Source organism: Triturus cristatus, chromosome 11, assembly GCF_964204655.1.
Source record: "Triturus cristatus chromosome 11, aTriCri1.1, whole genome shotgun sequence".
In the NCBI taxonomy this organism is placed as follows: Eukaryota; Metazoa; Chordata; class Amphibia; order Caudata; family Salamandridae; genus Triturus; species Triturus cristatus.
Genome location: NC_140594.1, coordinates 404,155,822 through 404,178,554, shown reverse-complemented (window position 1 = coordinate 404,178,554; position 22,733 = coordinate 404,155,822). Strand labels below are relative to the sequence as shown.

The 22,733-nt window shown below is 47.9% G+C and overlaps 1 protein-coding gene across 50 annotated transcripts in view; it reads left to right on the top strand.

The window, feature by feature from the left end:
• CAMK2B (calcium/calmodulin dependent protein kinase II beta) overlaps positions 1 to 22,733 on the top strand; it is a 925,878-nt gene that overhangs the window by 796,561 nt on the left and 106,584 nt on the right. For 20 of the 50 annotated variants that reach the window (XM_085635929.1, XM_085635927.1, XM_085635921.1 and 17 more), the window contains one exon: positions 13,097 to 13,219. The exons of the other annotated variants lie outside the window; for them this stretch is intronic. In XM_085635929.1, coding sequence (XP_085492055.1) covers positions 13,097 to 13,219 — 123 coding nt within the window. The remainder of the gene's footprint in view (positions 1 to 13,096; positions 13,220 to 22,733) is intronic. 50 annotated transcript variants of the gene reach the window in all.

Here is a 22,733-nt window from a genome sequence, read left to right as displayed (position 1 = left end):
AAAATATACATTGATTTACACCCACTTTTCTCCTGACACTTTCAGCATGAGAAAAAGCACATAAATATACTTTGCAAAAATTTACAATAAAAAAGCGTTTTTTCACACAAAATATACAAAGTTATTCTTCATAAAAAACTGAAACATTTCGTAATTTACTACATTAATGCATAATTACTTTCAGATCTCAGTTTAGAGATTTTACTTTGTGATCTGAGGATCTTTACAACTGTAGTCCTGTACAAAACTACAGAAACAGTTTTTTGCTAAGAATCCTCCCTCAGTTATTTTTTTCTGTAGATACATTTCTTATCTAAAACTGTTAGTTAAGTGCTCTGCTACAGCTCTTTTCTAACACCATCTCTACATAGCACATTTTGTAAATGTGTTTATGGTTATAGACTTAATCGTAGGTTAGCTCACAATTTTATCAGGTATACCAATTTAAAGACCCATACAAAATTGCGCTCACAATTTCTTGAAGTGTAAGGAAAGAGAAATGGTGAATTGCAAATTTAATTAAGTTCAGCAGCACCTAAATGTCCTATTAGGCCAAAGATCACCTCGGCCCCTCAGCTATATGCAAGTGGCCTTCGATTTAGCAGTAAGCCCTTGACTTGCCTTTAGCTATTGAGCAGCAAGGAAACATTTTGAATAGGGAAATCTCATCTTTGTTAAAAAAAATATATAGCTTTTACTATCATCATGCAGTTTATACTCCCTCCCTGTGTTGCACACCTGCTGCTGGACCACTGGATATGAATTTAATGTACTTATTTTAGAATAAAAAAGTTTGAGTTTGGTGAACAACAGAAGAGATTGACTGGTATTAAGACTCTGCTAGTCCCCCAAAAACTTTAATGAGTGAAAATTGTATATACCCTAACCACATTTAGAAATAAAATGAATAATTGATGTAAGGGGGACCATCAGAGGAGTATCTGGGAGAATATTAATAAAATAGTACAAGTTCTTGGAAACAAGGACCCTATTTACCAATCAGGGACGTTTGCCATTGAAAGGAAATTGCCCTGGGTTTCTAGAGACCCATATTTCTGTATGAAAAAAAAGCGGCCCAGGTATAGCAGAGAAAAACCACAGGAGTATAACCCATAACCCTAGTTGAGATCTGGGTAGGTACAGTACAAATATACAATATCTCAACCGGATTCATTGAAAATAATTATACTAGTATGTGCAAGACATTACAGTAGAGGAACAAAGGCGAGAGACTCACAAATTATTCGTTGAATGTGCTCTTTGGCATCATATATTTAGAAGACTGGAATATACACAACAGTTGTAACAGCACTGTTAAGCATGGATGCAGAGGCAACCCTAAAAAAATAAGTGCACATTGTGCTCGTGACAGGACGTGACGGCGCAAGTGACAAGATGAGAAAAACACAGCGCAGGGTGAAACGTAATATACAATATATAAAGGATTGCTGGTTCACATGATTATTTCGAGTAGGTAAGCTATAATTTTTCAGCGATTTAGAGAACCAAAGTACGGTGTGCGCCTAAAGAGTTTTTTGCTGGTGGGAGAGGGTCGACGGCGTTTCGATCCTTTCAAGTTAGGATCATCATCAGGACCGGGTAGCCATATAGGTGAGTGGTGTGGCACGAAGGGATCAGTGCCCACGGAAGGAAGGGCTGACTTTGGATGCCGAGGCGGCGTCGCAGGACGTCGGCTGCAGAGGGCTGATCGTGAGAGTGGAATCGTCCGGTGACAGAAAAAGGGGGGGTTTTGTTGCAGGGTCGGAGCCCCGATCCACTGCTCAGGAAACAGGTGGAGACCTTGGTAGGGCGTTCGTATCAAGGGCTCCGACCCTGCAACAAAACCCCCCTTTTTCTGTCACCGGACGATTCCACTCTCACGATCAGCCCTCTGCAGCGGACGTCCTGCAACGCCGCCTAGGCATCCAAAGTCAGCCCTTCCTTCCGTGGGCACTGATCCCTTCCCAAAATATTGTGACCTGAAAAATATTGAAGTTAAATGTATTGTTTTTTTTACGTTTTTAAAATAATATTGAAGTTAAAATATGGTTTAATATTGTTTTTATGTTTTATTGTATTTTTTTCATTGTTGTGAAATTTATTTAAAATTATTTTTTTATTTTTAGAATGTGTTATATTTTGGGAATGTGTGGGTAGTGTTTTTTAAATAGTTACTTAGGGGACGATTACGACTTTGGCGGTGCTACACCGGCTCTGCGCCAGCTCATCACTGCTAAAATGTGCAGGGACCGCCTGCCAGATTATGAGTTGAACTTGTGTCTGGCTGACTTTTCCTGTCTTTTCTTTTGCCGTTCCCATGCTGGTTCCCTGAATACAGGCACTGCAATGGAAACGCAAAAGAAGTTCCAGAACGGCATGGACAGTGAAGTCCATGCCGCCATGAAACTTGTGGTGAACATGAACAGGGGTCACATGTTGTGCCCCCCTGAATGCATCCCCATGGCGGCGGGGACATGGTAGCCCTATAGGGCCCCCTTTGTTTCCCCTCTTCCAGCCTTTTCAAGGTGGTGAGCCCTCCATTAAATGGCTGGCAGAGGGGAAACTCCTAATATGCTCGGCGGACCGCGGTGGTCCAGCCTTCCATATTATGTAGGCCGCTGCGCTGCGCCGCCGCCAGGAAACAGCAGTTCTCTGGCGCAACCGGTGCAGTGGTGGTGGTCCAAAAAGCTGCCTCGTAATGGAGCGAACGCAGGAGCGCCACCGCAAGTCTGGTGGTAAAAGACAGTCGGGCTCGAAACCTGGCCCTTAGTTATTTAATAAATGATCAAATAGATTGTATTCATTCTCTGTTTTATGGTGTGTTTTACGGGGAGTTTGAGGGATCCGTTCTTAAAATTGTATTCAATACATTGAAATTCATTTTGTGCAATTCTAATATATTTAGTAATTTATAGAAATTATTTGAATGTATTTTTGGCACTTGCCAAGATACTTGTTTGACCATGTGCCAGTGACATGTGGTTTTTGGTGGGGGAGATGATCAGAACCCTATATTCATGGTGGTTCCCCTCCGACATATTGCAAGACCAAGTAGGGAAAGAAGAAATTGCAAAAGCTTTGGGAGACTACCTTGAACTAAACTAGACAATGGCGGGAAGCCGCGCAATAGAGTGGGAAGCGCTCAAAACTGTCCTGAGTTGTAGATGCGTGAGGCTCTCTTGTGGTGTGCGACGCATTCTGCAGGAGACGCTCACTGAGAAGGAATGTGCCTTAGCATCCCTGTTGGGGGGATGGGAGACAAGGGGAGACCGGAAACTGAAACGGAATTAAGACAAGTAACAGAGATACGGGACAGATTAGCAAAATTTACACTAACGTCATACCTTCAGTTGCTACACCAAATGGGGGAGAAATCGGGACGACTCTTATCCTGGATTCTTAAGCGAGAAGCATCTCATGTTGAGGTGCTACATCTGGTAAATGCCTGATGAGTTGAGGCTCGCACCCAAAGTGCAATAGCGGAGGTATTCAGGGGTCATCTTGAACAGGTATACTCAAACTCAGGTGACACTTCCCCAGAGCAATTTGCGGAGTAGTTAGAAGATCTCTTGGTCCCACAACTGGGGGAGGAAGAGAAGAGACCTGGAAGAACCACTACTGGTAGAAGAGATACAGATGGCTATTAACTCACTCCCATCCGGGAAGGCGCCGGGTAGAGACGGGTTTACAGCAGAATTGTATCGGACATTCTCGGCGGTTATGGCCTTGCGCCCCCACGAGGTTTATGCAGAGGCCCTGGACAGGATGGCCCTTACTCCCACATTTAGAGAAGGAATTATAGCTATGATCCAAAAAACAGGCGCAGAACCCTCAGATCAGGCCTCCTATCTCCCAATCACAGTGATAAACCTAGATATGAAAATTCTGTGCAGGACGTTTACCCAGAGATTAGAGATGGACGGACTAGTCGACCCAGACCAATACGGGTTCAGACTTGGTAGAAATACCACGATGAACATTAGGAGGCTCATGCATGTCATTCATGAAGGAGAGGACAACGATCAGGATTTTGCTTTTGTGTCCATTGACATAGCCAAGGCGTTTGACACAGTCAGTTGGTGTTATCTTCAGTCGATTCTGGTGAGAATGGGGTTTGGACCCCAATTGCGGTCCTGGGTATGCCTACTCTGTACCAAGCCTTCTGCCAGGGTTAGGCTGGGGAGATTAACCTCTGAACCCCTTGAGGTCCATAGGGGTACCAGGCAGGGGTGCCCATTGTCGCCCCCTGGTATTTGAAATGGCGCTGGAACCCCTAGCTATCAAAATTAGGAGGGACATGGGTCATTATGGGATGCAGATTGGGACAAGGGAGCATCTGCTCTCCTTATACGCTGACAACACCTTATTTTATCTGACGGCACTGGCAGTTTCGCTGCCATGTTTGCTGGAGCAATTTAAGGCCTTTGGGGACATTTCCAGACTGCGGATAAATATGACTAAGTCCTTGATTTTACCGCTCTTTGCCTTGCACCCCCGGGACCCCGCCAAGCTTCCCCCGCTCCCCTAAAGTTGGGATATGGACCCGTTCCGATATCTGGGCATTGTAGTCACACACAGAGATGGGAAAAATTAAATATAGATTGAGTGATATAGGGATTAACCCGGTTGGTCACTTTCTGGAAAGCGCTCCCCTTGTCCCTCATGGGGCGGGTGGCGGTAGCCAAAATGGTGTTGCTGCCCCAATGCCTTTATACCCTTCAGCACTCGTCGGACACTCTTCCCTGGTCAGTGTTTAAACAACTTAACTCCCTGCTATTAAACCTGGTATGGGCAAATGGCAGAAATAAGGTGAGCAGGGAGACGCTGCAGCTGCCGTAGGAAGAGGGCGGGTTGGCGCTTCCCAATATGGAACTCTATTATTTAGCGTACCAGCTCCAACATGCAGCACACTGGCTGATTGAGGAGACCAATTGGGAGAAAGAGCTACTGACAGATGAAAAAACCTCGCCCCAGCAACTGCATGAAGTTGGGAGGAGGCAGGGTGCAGGCCCTTACTTGATTAGGCACACAGCGGCACTCTGGGAAAGGGCAGTGAGGGTGGTTCTGAGACGCGCCCCCTTCTCCAGGGAGTTTGTGTTCTGGAACCTCCCGGTGTTCCTCCATCTAGCGTCACTGGATTGAAAGAAAGGGGATGACTGACATTAGCAGACCTTTTCCCCAATGACACACTGATCTCCTTCGAGGCAGCATGGGAGAGTTTTGGGGTAGGAATCGGTCAGTTCCTTATCTACGCAAACATTGTTAATATAGTCCGAGACATTTGGCCTACAAGCCCGGTCGCCCCAGCATCCTCAGCTCTGTTCAGGACGCTACTAGAGTTTGGCGGGGGAAGATTATGGACATGCCTAGACCAATACCAAAAGCGAGAATAACCTGGGAGGAGGATCTGGGTACACCAATGACAGATCAAGTGGAAGGAGGCCTGCAGACTAGTAAAAAGGGGTTTGTGTAACTCACGGTTTAAGCTGGCTCATTAAACCTTTTAGCACCACACGTCAGCCAGGTGCTGCTGCACTGCATAAACGCCACAAAACAAAATACATGCCCCCGATGTAAAACCACACCGGCAACATTTCTACACCTAGCCTGGCAATATCCTGATGTACACACTCACTGGAAATGGGTGGTTGAAACGATACAGAATGTAGGAGGTGTGACACTGAGGCTAGAACCTGCTGCCTGTTTATTTGGGACACTAAAACAACGCAAGGAAGGGAAAATGCATTGGAGATTTATACAACTGGCGCTATTACAGGCGTAAAAGACGAGTGTCTATAACATGGATGGGCACACGGGGACCCAACCTACAAAGATTGGGTATAGATGTGAAAGAACGGGCAGTAGCAGAGGAGGTTAAGCTACGCAGGTGTAGAGTAGATGAACATGCCTAGGAAGATTTGACAGCGTGGAGAGAAGTCATAGTGGAGTTTGAAGCAGCCGTGGGAGGACGGGAGTCAGGGGACTCAGAATCTTACAAGGAGCGATGTACTTCGGCTGGGGAAGGCCCCGGAACTAAAAATGTTGAAACTTGATATATTAATTATATGCAACAAATAACCTGCATTACTGGAGACCTTTAGAAGATGAAAATATCTTATTAATAACCGTACTCGGAGTGGGTGGAATGGCTACGTTGTTTAACATTTCTAAATGTTGTTCAGTATTGCACTTTGCACGTATTCAACAACAGTGAAATTGAAAAAGAAAGATCTTCTTTAAAAAAATATTACCACTCTTCTCTGGCAGCAAAAGTCGCACTCAGGTGTGTTCCAGTGTAGGTGGCAGTACTAGGTAGATGGTACTTGTGAAAGGTTAACTTCTGGTTTTAAGGACCCAATCTACTTGGGCACCAAATCTGTGGTATCAATACAAGGCAGCCAGCTGGCCCAAAAGTCCTTTCCTAGCCCCTCAAAGTCTGAGGCAGAAGAACTCTATTCTGTGAACTGTGACCTCTTGTTTTTGCAACCTTTCTGCTACCAGACAGTTCCAGGCGTCAGAGGTAAGCTCAACATAGCAGGTAGTAGCCACCACAGCAGATCAGAGATTCTGCTGGTTCTGGGACTCAATCAGGACGCTAGCTGCACTAGTATCCATACTAAATCATTAATCCAGTAGAGACTGCTAACCTGCAATTAGGACCGCACCTCTATGTCCTGACAGAGGCCACTGTACCCCCTCCTAATCATCCTATTTTGGAGGAAATAGTTTAAATTCAGAACAGTAGGTGGCTCCCAGAGAAGTAAGTCTTTAGAATCCGTCTTTATCACAGAGTGTCTTTAAACCTTTAACCTTTCATAACAATGATGGTATTATAATTCTGTATGCAGATTCAGTAGTTTGTTCCAGAATCTTCAAGATTTTCTGATATGAATCAAATCTGACACCATTCCAAAAATTCCCAAGATTGTGAATATTCATTTAGGAAAGGCCTTAGAGGGCTCATAATTGCTTAGGCACTCTGACAAAAAGTGGTAGTTGGCAACTTGGCAAACACCACAGCACAATGTGGAGAACGTTGCATATTCTCCTGCTGTGCTATCCTAGTACACATATGAGTAGACAGTGGCGACTCAAAACGTGCATTCCCAACATACACAGTGAACCAACAGTTCACTGATCATTAATAATTCACAACTCTCAGCACAGTGTGGTGGCCTGCCAAGTGACAGACCAGCCTATTGTTAACAGAAGTTTAAAAAGAGGGCTCAGTAAATCTATTTTGAAACAGGCATACTGGTACCAAGCTTTTTCAGCATGCTCTGAAGCCAACTAAGCTAAGAAACTTAGGAGGTTGTGCATTTCGTATTTCTTATGTTAGGTAGGCAAGAGGGACTACCCAAGTGCTCCCAGAGAAATTATTTGTGTGAAAAGCAAGTCTGTCACTCTACACACGAAAGGCATCAAGTGTCTTTATTTATTTATGGGATTTTTAATGCGCAACTAATACCCTAGGGTGTCTAGGCGCAATGAGATGCTCTAGGATACACAAAATTGAGGACAGGAACTTATTGATTAAATAGCCAAGTTTTCAGAGCCTTACGGAAGGCAATGAGTGTTGGTGCTGTTTTAATATACAAGGGGAGTGTGTTCCACAGTATGGGGGTCGCTACCAGGAAGCGTCTATCTCCCCATGTGGCCGTTCTTGTTCGGGGAACATGCAATAGGTGGCTTGCTGCTGATCTTAGATTCTTTCCAGGTATGTACACCTGAAAAGCTTCCTTTAAGAACTTTGGTCCAGTCTGATGAATGGCCTTGTAGGCGATGCAGAGAGCCTTGAATTTAATTCTGCTCTCCACTCTTAGCCAATGTAGATGGCGTATGGCTGCTGAAGTAGAGTGTCGCCAAGGAATATTAAGCAGAATTCGTGCTGCCACATTTTGCACGGACTGCAGTTTGTTCAGGATGTATTTGTGAGTGCTAAGGAAGAGGGCGTTTCCATAGTCCAGCTTCGAAAACACTAAGGTGGTAATCAGTGTTTTCCCTGCCGAAGCGGGTAGGTATGGCATGAGTTTTTTTATTTTCTTCAGCACGAAGAATGCAGCAGAGACCACCTTGTTGACATGATAACCAAAAGATAGCCTGTTATCAAAGATCACTCCCAAATTCCTAACCTTGACAGCTGGAATCGGGGGGGAGCCCATCTGACTGGGCCACCAAGTTGGGGACCATTCGGGGGAGATCTTACCGAAAGTCATAACTTCGGTTTTCTCTGCATTAAGTTTCAGGCAGTTACTGTGCATCCATGATTGTACATCCAGTAACCCCTCCTGAAACTTAGCTGCTACCACTGGACCGTTCTTATGCACCGCCAGCACAAGCTGGGTGTCATCCGCGTAGGTAGTTAATCGCATCCCATGTGATTTAATAACCCTCGCCAAGTCCGCAACATAGATATTAAAAAGCGTGGGACTTGGCGAGGATCCTTGAGGGACTCCACAGGGCAGTTCAGAAGTGGGCGAGTAGTAGTTGCCCAGTTTGACTGCCTGTTTGCGATTAACAAGGAAGGAGGCTATAAGGTCTTTAGCCAGATGACTAATTCCAAGGGCTGCGACACGGTCGACCAAGATGACGTGGTCGACCGTGTCAAAAGCGGCTGACAGGTCCAATAAGATGAGCACTGCAGCACCTCCCGAATCCATGATCTCTCGAATTTCATCCGAGGCCTTTATCAATGCTGTCTCAGTTCCGTGTCCCTTCCGGAACCCGAACTGAGTGTCATCTAAGAGCTTATGTTGTTCAATAAACTCAGAGAGCTGTTTATTCATTATTGCCTCCACTATTTTGGCAGGAAATGGAAGGCAGGCAATTGGCCTGTAGTTGGAAGTGATGGTAGGGTCTAAAGATGGCTTCTTAATCAGAGGTTTAACAATAGCCTTCTTCCAGGTCTGTGGATAGACACCTGTCCTAAAGATGGAGTTGCATATGTTGGTCAGCGGCTGGGTAACCACATTGTGTAGTTGGTTCATTATGGTCGGAGGACATGGGTCCAACGGAGAGCCTGATTTAATTTTGCCAACAAGTGCGTTGACCTGTTCTTCGGTAGCTGACTGAAACTGAGTAAAGGAAGGGTGCTTCAGTGCTGGTTGAATAGTTAAATCAGTGGTTCTTCCTACCGGCTCTTTAGAAAAAGTGGAGTAAATATCCATTACTTTAGTAGTAAAAAATGTGGCTAGGGCGGTACAGAATTCCTGCGAGTTCTCTATTGTGGAGCCAGCTGGAGGACTAGACAGAGAGTTCACCACCTGAAATAACATCCTAGCTGAGTTCTGGGCGTGCTCAATACGACCAGTGAAGAAAAGATTCTTTTGTATAGTGATAGCTTTCTTATATATAGCCAGAGCACTTTTGTATTCTTGCTTAGCCAATGGACTATAGTGCTTTCTCCAGCGCCTTTCTAAATTTCTACAGAACTGACGCTGAAGTCGCAGCTCTTCTGTATACCACTGGGCAGATGGAGTGGTTCTATTGGGGCGATAAGTTTTTTCAGGAGCAACTTCGTTCGCTGCTTTTAAGATCCATTCCTGAAATTTAATGGACATAGTTTCAGTATTGTCTCCGCTTTCTGGAGCAGATGACAGCAAGAGATTTGAGAGATGTGGTATGTCTGCGTTTTTCCACATCCGCGCCCCCACTGGTGCCCTATCATTGGTCTGAGGGGGTTTGAGTGGTAGCATCCGAATCCTAAAAATAATGGCTTGGTGGTCAGACCAGATCAAAGGTAGTGTTGCTACCAACTCAATGCCATGGTCATTCGTAAACAGGCCATCCAGCGTGTGTCCGGCTTCATGCGTGGGGCCCTTCACCAGCTGCTGCAGTCCTATTGCCTGCATATCAGTAATAAGTTGGAGTGTATCTTTGTTTTCCAAGTTTTCCAGAGGAAAATTAAAATCCCCAAGAATTGTATAAGTCGGGGATTCTATTGCTGATTCCATAATTTCAATGAGTGCAGCTAGAAATTTGGTTCGAGCTCCAGGTGGCCTGTACACCAGGGTTCCTTTAAACGCCTGTTTGTGTGTAAGATTGATAGTAAATGCGAGAGCTTCGCAATTGGTACTTAGAATGGGCTCAAATGTAGCGCGATAAGTGTCCCTATGAATAATGGCTAAGCCTCCGCCTCGCCCCGAGGCTCTATCTTGTCTAGCTACACTGTAACCTTCAGGAGTAGCTTGAACAAAGTCAGGGCCAGATGCATCATCTCCCCATGATTCTGTGATGAATAAGATGTCCAGTTCATGATTAATAATGCTCTCCCTGATGTCTAGACTATGTTTGGGGAGAGAGCGTGAATTAATGAGTGCAGCTCTAGTATACTGTGTCGCTAAGCGAGGAGCGCTGGCAGTTATAAAGGGGTGGTCTATAGTATTTGTCACAGACAGGGGAGGTGGCAGAGTATAAGAGCAACCTGCACATGATATGGGTGTGGATAATGAGTGTTTTAATAACGGAAGTACTTGACAAGACATACCCAGTCCTGTGTTCCATTCCTGCAGCTGTGTGGAAGTATAGCGTAGGGTGGAAGCTGTATGTAGGATACCAGCAGGACCAGGGGGAGTGGCCCTGGGCCCGGATCTGGCTCGGACGGGCGCAGACGGGCTTGTCTTAGGCGCGTCTTCGGCGCGCGCCCGCTGCGCTCGTCCGCTGCGCATCCTAGTCGAGCGAGGACTAAATAGCTCTCTCCCGGAAGTGGAGAAGAGCTAGACCGCGTCCCGACCCTGCCCCAAGATGGCGGCTGGTGCTCGTGGTCAAGTGCCCTATCCCCTTCGCTCTGGCAGGTCAGGTAGGCACCAAAATACTGTGCAAATCACGCTAGGGTTAGTGCAATATTAAAAGCATTGTTATCACAATTAAAAAGACGTTTTTTTAAAATTTGTTCGTTTTTCCAGAATTCATTCAGCTTCTCTCTAAAATTCGTTTCTAACACCCTACAGGGTAACTGTGCAATTTCTAGTCTAAAATAACTGCGCTAGTGGGAGTAATCCGTTCCAGTTTCAGGAAATGTGTAAATGAGAATCAACAGAGCAGAGGGCTCGCTCGCTCTAAATAGCTCTCTCCCGGAAGTGGAGAAGAGCTAGACCGCGTCCCGACCCTGCCCCAAGATGGCGGCTGGTGCTCGTGGTCAAGTGCCCTATTCCCTTCGCTCTGGCAGGTCAGGTAGGCACCAAAATACTGTGCAAATCACGCTAGGGTTAGTGCAATATTAAAAGCATTGTTATCACAATTAAAAAGACGTTTTTTTAAAATTTGTTCGTTTTTCCAGAATTCATTCAGCTTCTCTCTAAAATTCGTTTCTAACACCCTACAGGGTAACTGTGCAATTTCTAGTCTAAAATAACAGCGCTAGTGGGAGTAATCCGTTCCAGTTTCAGGAAATGTGTAAATGAGAATCTTTGGGACTAGTTTAGCTTTGCAAAGACAGATATCTGTCGCTTGACCAAAGTTTAGTGCTTGCCAATATGCAATCCATGTACCTTGAAAGTAGATCTGTTGATATTTAGACTTAAGACATTGGGCCTAAAATAGTCCCGGTACTTGGGTACCCTTCTTTCTATGAATATCACATTTAAGGTTTGGAGGACATTGTATTAACCTCATCATGTAAACAAAGCAGTGGGGCCTCATTACGATTTTGGGCAGAAAGTTTCCGCCCGGCACTGTCTTGGACTCGGGAACTTGACGACTCGCGGTTCCGCCCGACCGATTACAATGCAACCAAACACCGTTCGGTCGGAGTCCCATTGTTCCCTCTCGGAGCCCGTGTTCCGACCACACAGACTCCTATGGGAAAATGGGGTGTGTGTGTTAAACCCTGCACCCTGTGGCAGGCACCCTACGGTGCCAGCCACACAGTGATGGGTCGCTTAGGTACCCCTTCGGCCCCCAATCGGAAGCCTCAGGATTAAGGGGGCCCTGCTAGAGGTCCCCAAAGTCACTTTCCGACAGCCTTTTTGTGTCAGACAGGCCGACTCAGAAAGGTTGTTGGGAATAGAAATCGCAGTGGGTGGTTCGGAAACGCTGTCCGTAGAGCTGCACGATGCGGTTCCAGCCGACACAACTTCTCCCAGAGCCAGTCCGAACCGATTAGGAAGGACCGCACAGTTTGAAATCCGACTGCGAAACACTGTAATTGGTCAGGCTGAATGTTAACCGACCGAGTCGGTTGGAAGGGTTCCGGCGCAGTCTAGGACATTCCCATTATTGGGCGGAGGCTTTCCGCCCGACATCGAAGAGGCCCTTATTGTTTAAACCACAGACAACAGTTTGGCTAACTATCCGGAGTCGCCAATACACATCTGTCAGCCTGTAGATCAGATACTGTAGATGTGAACGATATTGTCAATGCAGAATTGACAAGTCTATCAGTATAGAGGAGAAGATGCATAAGGCCATGAAGGAAATGAACATAGAAAATCAAAAACTGTTAAACGTTAGATGTCATATATAAAGTAGTGACTGTCAAGTTATCATTGAGGTAGATGTATGAATTCGGCTTCTGAAAAGTAGTGATCCCAGTAACAGTGATGAAATACTTGTTATAAAAATGCAAACTTACAAATGTAAAGTCAATGTATGTTTTGCTAAAGAAAATACTATGTTTCCTCCCTAGAATTTGATGATTGTAATATGATGACTCCATAGGATCGTTCTCTGTATGGTTCTACAGAGTTCCATAGATGATCTTGGGGTGCCTCGAGTGACTTAGAGTTGTAGGTCAAGGGTTAGTGACTGTGAGCTAAAATATCTAATGGTGTCTGGGATGGATTTCATATGTGGGTCACAAGTTCAGGCCATGACTTCAGGCATATGTCGGGGACAGATTCCAATGAATCACTGGTTACTGCCAAGACCTAATGCTGTCTGTGGTGGTTTCCACGTGTCAGTCGCTGGTTGCTGCAAGGAGAAAAGGCTCAATACTGTCTTGCAGTTATTACCAAGTAGGCAGCTGTTTGATATCAGGACCCCGGGACACCCTATGCTGTTGGGTGTGGTTTTATTTACATGTCCTTGGTTCGAATTCTGTTCTCTTTCACTGTTTCCTCTTCTCGTCTTCCTTCTCTCATCTGTTTTTCATTCCCAGCTGCCAGGTTTTCTGATATTTTCAGTTCAGTAAAAAGGACCCCAGCACCCCCAGATGCTGGGTGCCAGTCGCCTGCAGTCACCCCATCATCTCCATCTCCCTCAAATTCTGTGCCAGCTCAATGTGAGTAGCTCCTTGTAGTTTGTGACCCTCGCTAACACATCCTATCTCTGCGTGTCTGTTGTTGTTGCTCTTAGAACTAGTGTGTGCGGAGCATGCACAGTTTGTTGCAATCCAAACAATGCATATCTTGCTGCAAAAAGCATGGCACGTGATTTACTGTCACAGCTTGAAAGACTTAATCCTTTACATAATATCTACAACCAGCTTAATGCTGTAAATCTTTTAGGAGCATGTAATGAAAACTAAATAGTGACATCACATGCCTAGTTTTCTTCGATGCCTGTAAGTTCTTGTTGTGTAAAAATGTGAACCTGGATAACCTTGTACTATTGCTACATAGCTAAAAACTACCACAGTGACCGTAATGTCATGGCATGTGTAGCATTGAGAAACAGCTCTCAAATTGCTGTGCCATAGTTTGCCCTGCATCCCAGAGTATACTTGGGTGACTACACATGTTACGCCTTAGGCTGTGTAATTTTCTAGAACTAGCTATGTAGTTATTGTCTGCCATTTCATAGATCATATCATATGGATGATATATCATAGGGATTCTATCCTGGAAAGAAGGTCTTAAATGGGTGCAGCTATAAAGCATTTTCAGATAGCAGAGTTTACAAAAATGGAGCAGCTCAAAGGCAACATTTAAATAATTTCTTGAGGGTATTTTCACAAATTCAGGTTGGAACAAAAAATAGTTTTTATGATGTTTTTATTATTATATTTCCCTTCTAAAGAAGTTCTTCTGCATATCATAGTCACCACTCATGAAAAGTTTAACACTCTTCAGCAGTTGGGCACTGCTCTTCACATAACCAATACTGTACACCATTAGCTCTCTCCTCACCTATGCCAATTTAGAGTACCTCATCTTGTCAGATTATTTAATCTCTAAATAGTTCCAGAAAGAGGCTCAGGGACTTGATCTCAATTTAGAACATTAAATTGGCTTCCATTAAAAGCCACACCAATGCATCTATGTGAAAACCACAATATATCTAAGCAACAAGCTATACCACCACATGCACAGTGATATCTCAGGACTTTCTGTACTTATCTGAACCTACTCCACTTTCTCAGAAATGTTCTTTCAACCAAAGTCTACTATCACATTCACTCAGTATATAAATGAACCAGAACCCACTCTACAACCCCCATTTCATAAAAGGGTTTCAAAAAAGGATTATTCTCAAGTTTCAGCTGGCAGCAGTGGAATCTGACCATGTCCAAATCCTCCTTTCTACGATTCATTCCATATCGGGTTTGAAGCTTCAGTGCACAGATAGATCCCTAAGCGTTAAAAAAAGAATAGGATGATAAAGAGAGGTTTTGCAGCGTGAATCTTTCTGGATTCACTATGCTGTGCATTATTCCGCGATCTTGTGGTTGGGTCCGGATTCGTAGTCTTTTCTTTGTTTTTTTTTTTTTTTTTGTTTTTTGTAGCCCAGGTGGGCGTCGACGACCACCATTTGGTGCACCTCCCGTGACGTCGTCGTGCTTCCTGCGGAAGTCCCACCTTCGGGGCGCCATCTTCAGATTCTTTTTTCCGCCGTTGGGTCTGGATCGTCATCGGGAAGCTCCAGAATTACACTCGAAGGAAGAAGAAAGAAAAGCGAGTTTCGTCGATAAATACTAGAGGATATCACAGGAAAGGAGATTTCATCAGGAGCGCGAAGAAAGGAGGTTCAGCGCCCTTTTTTCTTCGACGACCTTGGAGAATGCGCACTCAGAGGCCCTGAGCGCAATGGACAAGACGCCATTCAAGTTCTGCCCAAACTGCCACGACAAGTTCGCGCTGAAGGACCAGCATCCGGTCTGCAACCTCTGCCTACCGGTCGAGCACCAGAGTAAGGACTGCAACGCCTGCTCAGCCTTCGCGCCGAAGACGCTCAGGGTGAGAGATCGGCAGAGAAGAGCCAACGCCAGCATGGATGGCAAGGGTAAGGCCCCGTCGCTCTACGATCTGGGCCTCTCCACGGACGACGAGGACAACGTCGCCGAGACAGCCGAAAACTTCACGGTCGTAGAGACCGACAAGAAAAAAGAAGACGAGGTAAGAGAATCGTCGAGCGCAAAACAGAAAGTACCTCAAACACGAGGGTGACTCGAGAAAATCAGAGTCTAAGTCCACGAAGGGAGCCCCGGCGCCGAAAACTTGGACGACCAAAGGGGGATTCATGGACAAGAGGCCGAGCGGATCCTTAGAAAAGGACTCCCTGGTGCTGAAAGACGCCAAAAGGCAAGGGTCGTCGAAGACAACCCAGGAAACGGGCCGATCGACGCTGAAAGAACGTTCGACGTCGACGCAAGTTTCATCGAAAAGGCCCGCGGTCGACGCCGAAAGCATCTCCGAGATGGAGAAAAAGAAGAGGCGGCTCGAAGCCGAAATGGAGAACATCCTTCAAAGGAAGAAGGAGTTCGACGCCAAGATGAAGGAATTCAAGATTCCAACGGTTTCATCGGCGGACGTCGTCGAGGTCGAGGATGAATTCGACACCGAAGGACTAACAAGGGACCTCGAAGAGGAAGAAGAGGCCTATTATGATGGAGAAGCCGAGGAAGAAGACCAACAGTCGTTCTACGACTCGGCGCCATCTACCAGCCACGACATCGAATGGCAGGATCTCGACACCGAAAACCCGGAGGAGCCCGTGGACACGTACCCATCGAGGCCTTCGCCACCCAACGACATCGGGGTGTACAATATGGTGGTCAGGAGCGCAGCAACAGCCTTCGGCGTCAAACTCGACGAGGAGAAGCCGAAAGCCGATTTTCTCCTCGAGACCCTGCTCCCCATCCAGACAAGGAGCCAGTTCCTCCCCATGCTACAAAGCGTGATGAATCAGGGGAGAGAAGCCTTCAAGGAACCAGCAACCTGCCGGTCGATCACGCCCAGGACAGAGAAGAAATATAAGCACTCTTCCCTGGACCCCCCTTACATCAAGGGTAGCGTGACCGCAGACTCCATCATAGCTTCCACGGCCAGGAGAAGGGCCAACGTACCAGCAACTTCGGGCCCACCACCTGATAAGGAAAGCAGGAGGATAGACCTCACAGGAAGAAAGGTAGAGAGGAACGCCGCAATGCACTGGCGCATGGCGAATTCCAATGCACTCCTCAATAGACACCAGTACCAGCACTGGGACGAGATGGGGAGCTAGTAAAGCACCTCCCCGAAGAATACCGCCAGAGAGCCTCACACCTGATAGACGAAGGCAAGAACATCGCCAACTCCTGTATAAAGACGGCGTTGGACGGGGCAGAGACTTCAGCAAGACTCATGGCCATAGGGGTCACCGAGAGAAGGCATGCATGGCTAAGAATCTCGGGATTCAAACCGGAGGTGCAGAACAACATCCTTGGCACCCCCTTCAACGGAGAGACACTGTTCGGAGCAACAGTGGACGAGAAGATCACCCAGCTGAAAAAAGAAAACGAAACGGCGAGGTCCATGGGGGCCCTACAGCTGAGGGGAATGAGGCGAGGCAATCCCTCGAGGAAACCCTACGGTAGGGGAGGAAGCCAGCAGGGGCCGTTGCACCAGACGTTCCAGCAGGGTCAGCAGGGTGAAAGCCACGGACAAGGTCAGCAGAAGCAAAACTGGCAGTACCAACCTCGGGGCCAGTCCTTTCGCGGGAGAGGGAACGGACGTGGCCAAAGGAGGAGAGGGGGCGAACAGCCCTCATCAAAGTGACTCAGCACGCAAGAGGACGCCTACCCTCGTCATGCCCCCAAGGGTGAGGCGCAAATAAGTAACATCATGGGGGAAGAGAATATTCAAAAGCCTACGAGCATACAACACCAGTAGGCGGAAGACTGAGGTTCTACCTTCAGGAGTGGCGGCGTATAACCACAGACAAGTGGATCCGGAACATCATGCAGTACGGATACTGCGTAGATTTGGAGAAAAGACCTCCAAACAGGAAACCAAAGGGAAGACAGAGATCGGCCAAAGAACTGGCACTACTCAGAGAAGAAACACAGAAACTTCTAGAAAAGAGAGCCATAGAGGCAGTGCCGTTCAAAGAACGCAACAAAGGGGTCTACTCAAACTACTTCGTGGTCCCGAAAGTAGACGGAAACCTCAGACCCATCCTGGACCTGCGTTACCTAAACAAGTTCATCAGAACGCAGAAGTTCAAAATGACTTCGCTGCAGGAGGTACTACCACAAATAAGAGAAGGGGACTTCATGGTCACCGTGGACCTCAAGGATGCCTACCTTCACATCCCAATAAACAGAAGACACAAGGGCCTTCTAAGATTCAACATCGAACAGGAACACTACCAGTTCACAACCCTGGCCTTCGGATTAAAATCGGCACCAAGGGTCTTTACAAAATGCCTGTCGGCGGTCGCGGCCCACCTACGAAGACAGGGAATCCATGTCTACCCCTACTTAGACGACTGGCTGGTCAAGGCAAACTCACGCGAGAAGTGCGAGAGGCACGCAAAACGCATAACAGACACCCTCACAAATCTGGGTTTCTCGATCCACTGGGGCAAGTCATCGCTGGAACCGGAACAGGTGAAGATTTTCCTGGGGGCGAAAATCAACTCCCTCAACAGTACAGTAGTGCCCAGCGACAGGAGGACAGATGCACTACTGAAGGAGACGCGGCTCTACCAGAAGGGGGGAGCTCGGACAGTGAGGGCTGTGAGCAAGATGATGGGGATGATGGCGTCGTGTATCCAGCTGGTGCCGAATGTACGCCTGCACATGAGACCATTCCAGGAATGGCTACAACAGCAATGGTCACAAGCAAGCGGAAGTTGGGAGGATCTAGTGGTTGTTACGCACGCAGTGCAGGAGGAGATTACTTGGTGGAACAGAGACAACATGACAGCAGGGAGAAGCCTGACACCACCAATCCCAACAGTGACCATTACCACGGACGCATCGCAAAAGGGATGGGGAGCGCACATGGACAACCTCAGAGTGAGGGGTCTGTGGGCTCCAGCAGATGCGGTTCGCCATATCAACTACCTCGAGTTGAAAACAATTCTGCTAGCCCTGAAGGCATTCCAGAGGCACCTGTACAACCAGAGGGTGTTGGTCCAAACAGACAACACCACGGCAATGTTCTACATCAACAAACCAGGGGGGACACAGTCGTTCCCTCTCTCTTCTCTAGCTCAGGAGATTTGGAGATGGGCCATACCTCTCAGGATAGATCTACTGGCAATTCACCTACCGGGGAAGGACAATGTGGAGGCAGACTGGCTAAGCTGGCAGACCTCGGCATCGCACGAGTGGGAGCTCAATGGCCAGGAAACAGAGAAACTCTTCCGGAGATGGGGAACTCCCACAATAGACCTATTTGCAACACGCCACAATGCAAAATGCCAAAGCTTCGCGTCCAGGCAACCAGATCAGCAATCCCAGGGAAATGCCCTATGGATAAGCTGGTCGAGGACATTTGCCTACGCCTTTCCACCGATACCCCTGTTGCACAGAGTGCTCGACAAGTGCAGAACCAGCAACATGACTCTGATCCTAGTGGCTCCGCAGTGGGCGAGGCAGACATGGTTCTCACAAATTCAAGAAATGGCACAAGGCAATCCATACAAGTTTGAGAGGAGGAAGGACCTGCTCTCAATGCAAAACGGAGAGGTCCTGCACCCAGAGCCAGAGACACTCAACCTGGCGGCATGGCTCCTGAAGACCTAGAGTTCGCACACCTAAGGTTGCCTCCGAGCACTATGCGAGTGCTACGGGAGGCGAGGAAACCAACTACACGAAAATGCTACAGCGCAAAATGGAAGAGATTCACTGTGTGGTGCCGGAAAAAGGGCCTGCAAAACAGAATGACAAGAGACTCAACAGTACTGAGGTACCTCACACACCTTCTAAAGAGTAACCTCTGCTCGAGCTCCCTAAGGGTTCACCTTGCGGCAATCGTGGCCTACACAAGAGGTGAAAAGGGTGGAAGTTTCTTCACCTCGCAGGTGGTGAAGAGATTCATGGAAGGAGCCAAAAGGATGGCCCCCCCGAAAAGGTTGCCGCCGCCGGCATGGAATCTTAACGTGGTTCTGACGGAGCTCATGAAGGCACCGTTTGAACCTATTCACAAGGCCACACTGCAGATGTTGACGATGAAAACGGCCTTTCTGGTGGCCATAACCTCACTACGCAGGGTGAGCGAGCTTCAAGCACTAACACTACAGGAACCCTACATTCAGATTCACAAGGATAGAATAGTCCTGAGAACAGACCCACACTTCATGCCCAAGGTGGTGTCGGCGTTCCACATGAATCAGAGTATTCAGATACCAAGTTTCTTCCAAAACCCGACTTCAAAGGCAGAAAAGGCCCTGCACACCCTCGACGCAAGAAGAGCGGTGATGCACTACATTGAGAGAACCAAAGAACTCAGGAAGTCGAAGCAGCTGTTTGTGTCCTTTGCTACTAGCTTCATGGGTAGGCCAGTGACTAAGGGCACCATCGCTAGGTGGATTGCCCTCACTATTCAATTCTGCCACAAACAGGCTGGACAGGAGCTAGCGGAGGGGCCTCAGGCTCACTCCACAAGGAAGAAAGGGGCCACCGTGGCCTTCCTGGCGAACACGCCCATCCAGGACATATGCCTCGCGGCAACTTGGGCATCTGTGCACACGTTCACGAAACACTACTGCGTGGACATTCAGATGAACAAGGAAGCACAGGTTGGACAGAAGGTGCTTCAGCACATTTTCAACGACCAACGCTCATCTACCACCCAGCCGCCACAAAATTAGGAAAACCGCTACAAAGTCTATGCATAGCATAGTGAATCCAGAAAGATTCACGCTGCAAAACGAATAGTTTATTACCTGTCGGTGTAGTTTTGCAGCTTGAAGATCTTTCTGGATTCACTAGCGAACCCACCCACCTCCGCCAGGAAGATGAGGCTGGTGGAAGAGGGGGTGAAATGGAAAAGATCACAAGGAATGAAAGATTACAGAAAAATGGACAAGAAGAATTAATCAATCGCCTAGGGTTAAAAAAAAAAAAAGGGAAAAAAGAACCCGAAGATGGCACCTCGAAGGTGGGACTTGCGCAGGAAGCACGGCGACGTCACGGGAGGTGCACCAAATGGTGGTCGTCGACGCCCACCTGGGCTACAAAAAAAAACAAAGAAAAGACTACGAATCCGGACCCAACCACAAGATCGCGGAATAATGCACAGCATAGGGAATCCAGAAAGATCTTCAAGCTGCAAATCTACACCGACAGGTAAGAAACTATTCGATACAGCGGACGATATTGCCTGGCGAAACCCTCAGAGAGGTTGGTCAACAGTATCACAGACTATGGAGGTTACCGGCTTTTGGATTGAGTAAACTGAAACTAGTCCCCTGGAGCAAAAAATGGAGACCAGTAAAACCTGCAAAGAAAATGACACAAATAAGAGAGAACTATGAAGAGTAATTTACAGCAGAGTTAAAGCCCTGATATAAGGGACCAGAAAGGAGGTAAGCAAAATAAAAGCTGAGAGGTGCAAAATGGGTGCCAATTGGGCATGGCAGCAAGAGCCCGTACTCCAGCTAAAGTTGCCATTCACAGCTTTTGTGCAACTGCATCTTAGGGTGACGCTTACCATGCTGACCTGGAAGTGCAAGCATAATTTGGCCGTGCAAGTGTGAGTCTTAAGTGTTACTTGTCCACGCCCTACCTTCTTCTGTGCCCTTGCTACCACTGTTCGATCTGCCACTTTCTCCATCCCTGCCTAGTAAGGTGCTTTGTGATGCTTGTAGGTTTTTTTTTGTGCTCAGAGTACATTTGCCCTAATCTCCTGCATCATTTCTAAACTTGCTGGATCACCTATTAAGGAGTAACACTCAGCACATGAGAATACCTATATCAAGAACTCACCATCTCAAGAGGCTATTACATGCAGGGAGTTAAGACATCAACAGAATCGAAAAGAAGAAATGTGGGAGGTATAGAAAAAGAGGACTAGTCTCCCAGTACATGCTCTAATGATCTGGAACAACATTTCGCCCATGTCCGGCTCACTACATTAGTCCTCTAGTTCGATTCAAGTAGCATCTCATTAATTATCGATGGGAGGAGGAGGAGCCAAGATGGCGACCGGGACGGCAGCGTAGACCCCCGGCTCCGTGAGCCTCCGCATCCCGCACGGATATCCTGCCTGAGATCCTCAACTTGTGCTACGTGGTCGTGTTTCTGAAGGAGAGGGGCTCCCGACTGTGTGACTCCGAGGTTTCTAGCCGTGCTATCGCCAGGGAAAACTGCATCTGAACTTTGCGGCCTGTGCGGCCCTGGAGCCGGGACATCGAGTGGACGCCGTGGCCGGGTGGCAGTGCGACAACAGCGGCCGGTGGTGACTGGGTGGAGTCGGCCCACCGGAGCGGTGCCAAACTCGGCCTACATTTCGGCGTGGTCACTTCTACTGCCCAGTGTAGCTGACCGAGTGCATGACCGGGGGTGCAAATCTTAGATCCTCCGGTGACTGCCCCTGCCTTGCTGGTGAGCTGCCCGGCCGCCGTCCGTATCCTGCCCCGATCATTGCGGGCCGCCCCCGGACTTCTACGGGAGCTGGTCCGTGGTGGGGACGACTGTTGCCCGTGACCACGGATAGTTTTTTGCCTGCCCCCGGAACCCGGTCACCCGCGACGGGGACATCGCGACGCTTGTCCTGGGGTCCCGGCCCCGGTGAGGGTCGGGCATACTTGGCGGCCATCTTGGGTCGATGAAGCCTACCATCCTGTCCGCTGGGCCGCACGATTTTTGGGAGTGTGGCGGCGAGATCACAGAGAGCTGAGCTGGGGTACGGCGACCTCCTCGAGGCTCTTGGTACTCTTCACTCCTCCTTGGTTCATGGTTTCGTGATCTTGGGGAGTAAGCTCGATGGTGTGGCGTCGGAGTTGGGGCAGTGGCGGCCCGCCTGTCCGCATGAACACAGAGTCTACCCACACTGCGCGCAGGAGGACGCTGTGGCGGCCCCCCCTGAGGTTAGTACACGACTGGACGCCCCGGCCAGTATGCTACAGTGTGTTCGACCTTCTGAGGGCCTGATCTGTCCCGGAGGCGTTGGACCTGAGTGGGATGTGGTGGCCTCATCCCGTGCATGCCCTCCTGCGACCCAGAGACAACTCCAGCAACTAATGTCTCTTTTGGCTGCTTCTGCCTTCCTGAACCTTGCGTGCAGTGCAGATCCTAGAGCAGCACTTGGAAGCCTGTTTCCTCACGCGGCGGACTGTGTTGATGCTCAGAGACTTCCACCCCACCTGTGTGCGTCGCTTCTCTGTCGTTGTTGGACATTCCTCTGCCTAGGAACATTGGGTATGGTGCTGGGTCGAGGGGTTGGCATGGGCAGAATTCCACTGAGTGGTCAGGGATGAGGCTGGCCCCTCGGGGGTGGTCGCCTAGTGGACGGGCGGGCTTGGGGTGGTGTGCTCTCCTGACATGGCTACTGGCACAATAGACGCATAATGCTCCCCATCGTGGTTTGAGAAGATTGTTTTTGTGCTGTTCCTTGTTCACTTTAGGGGAACCTTACCGTGCGGGA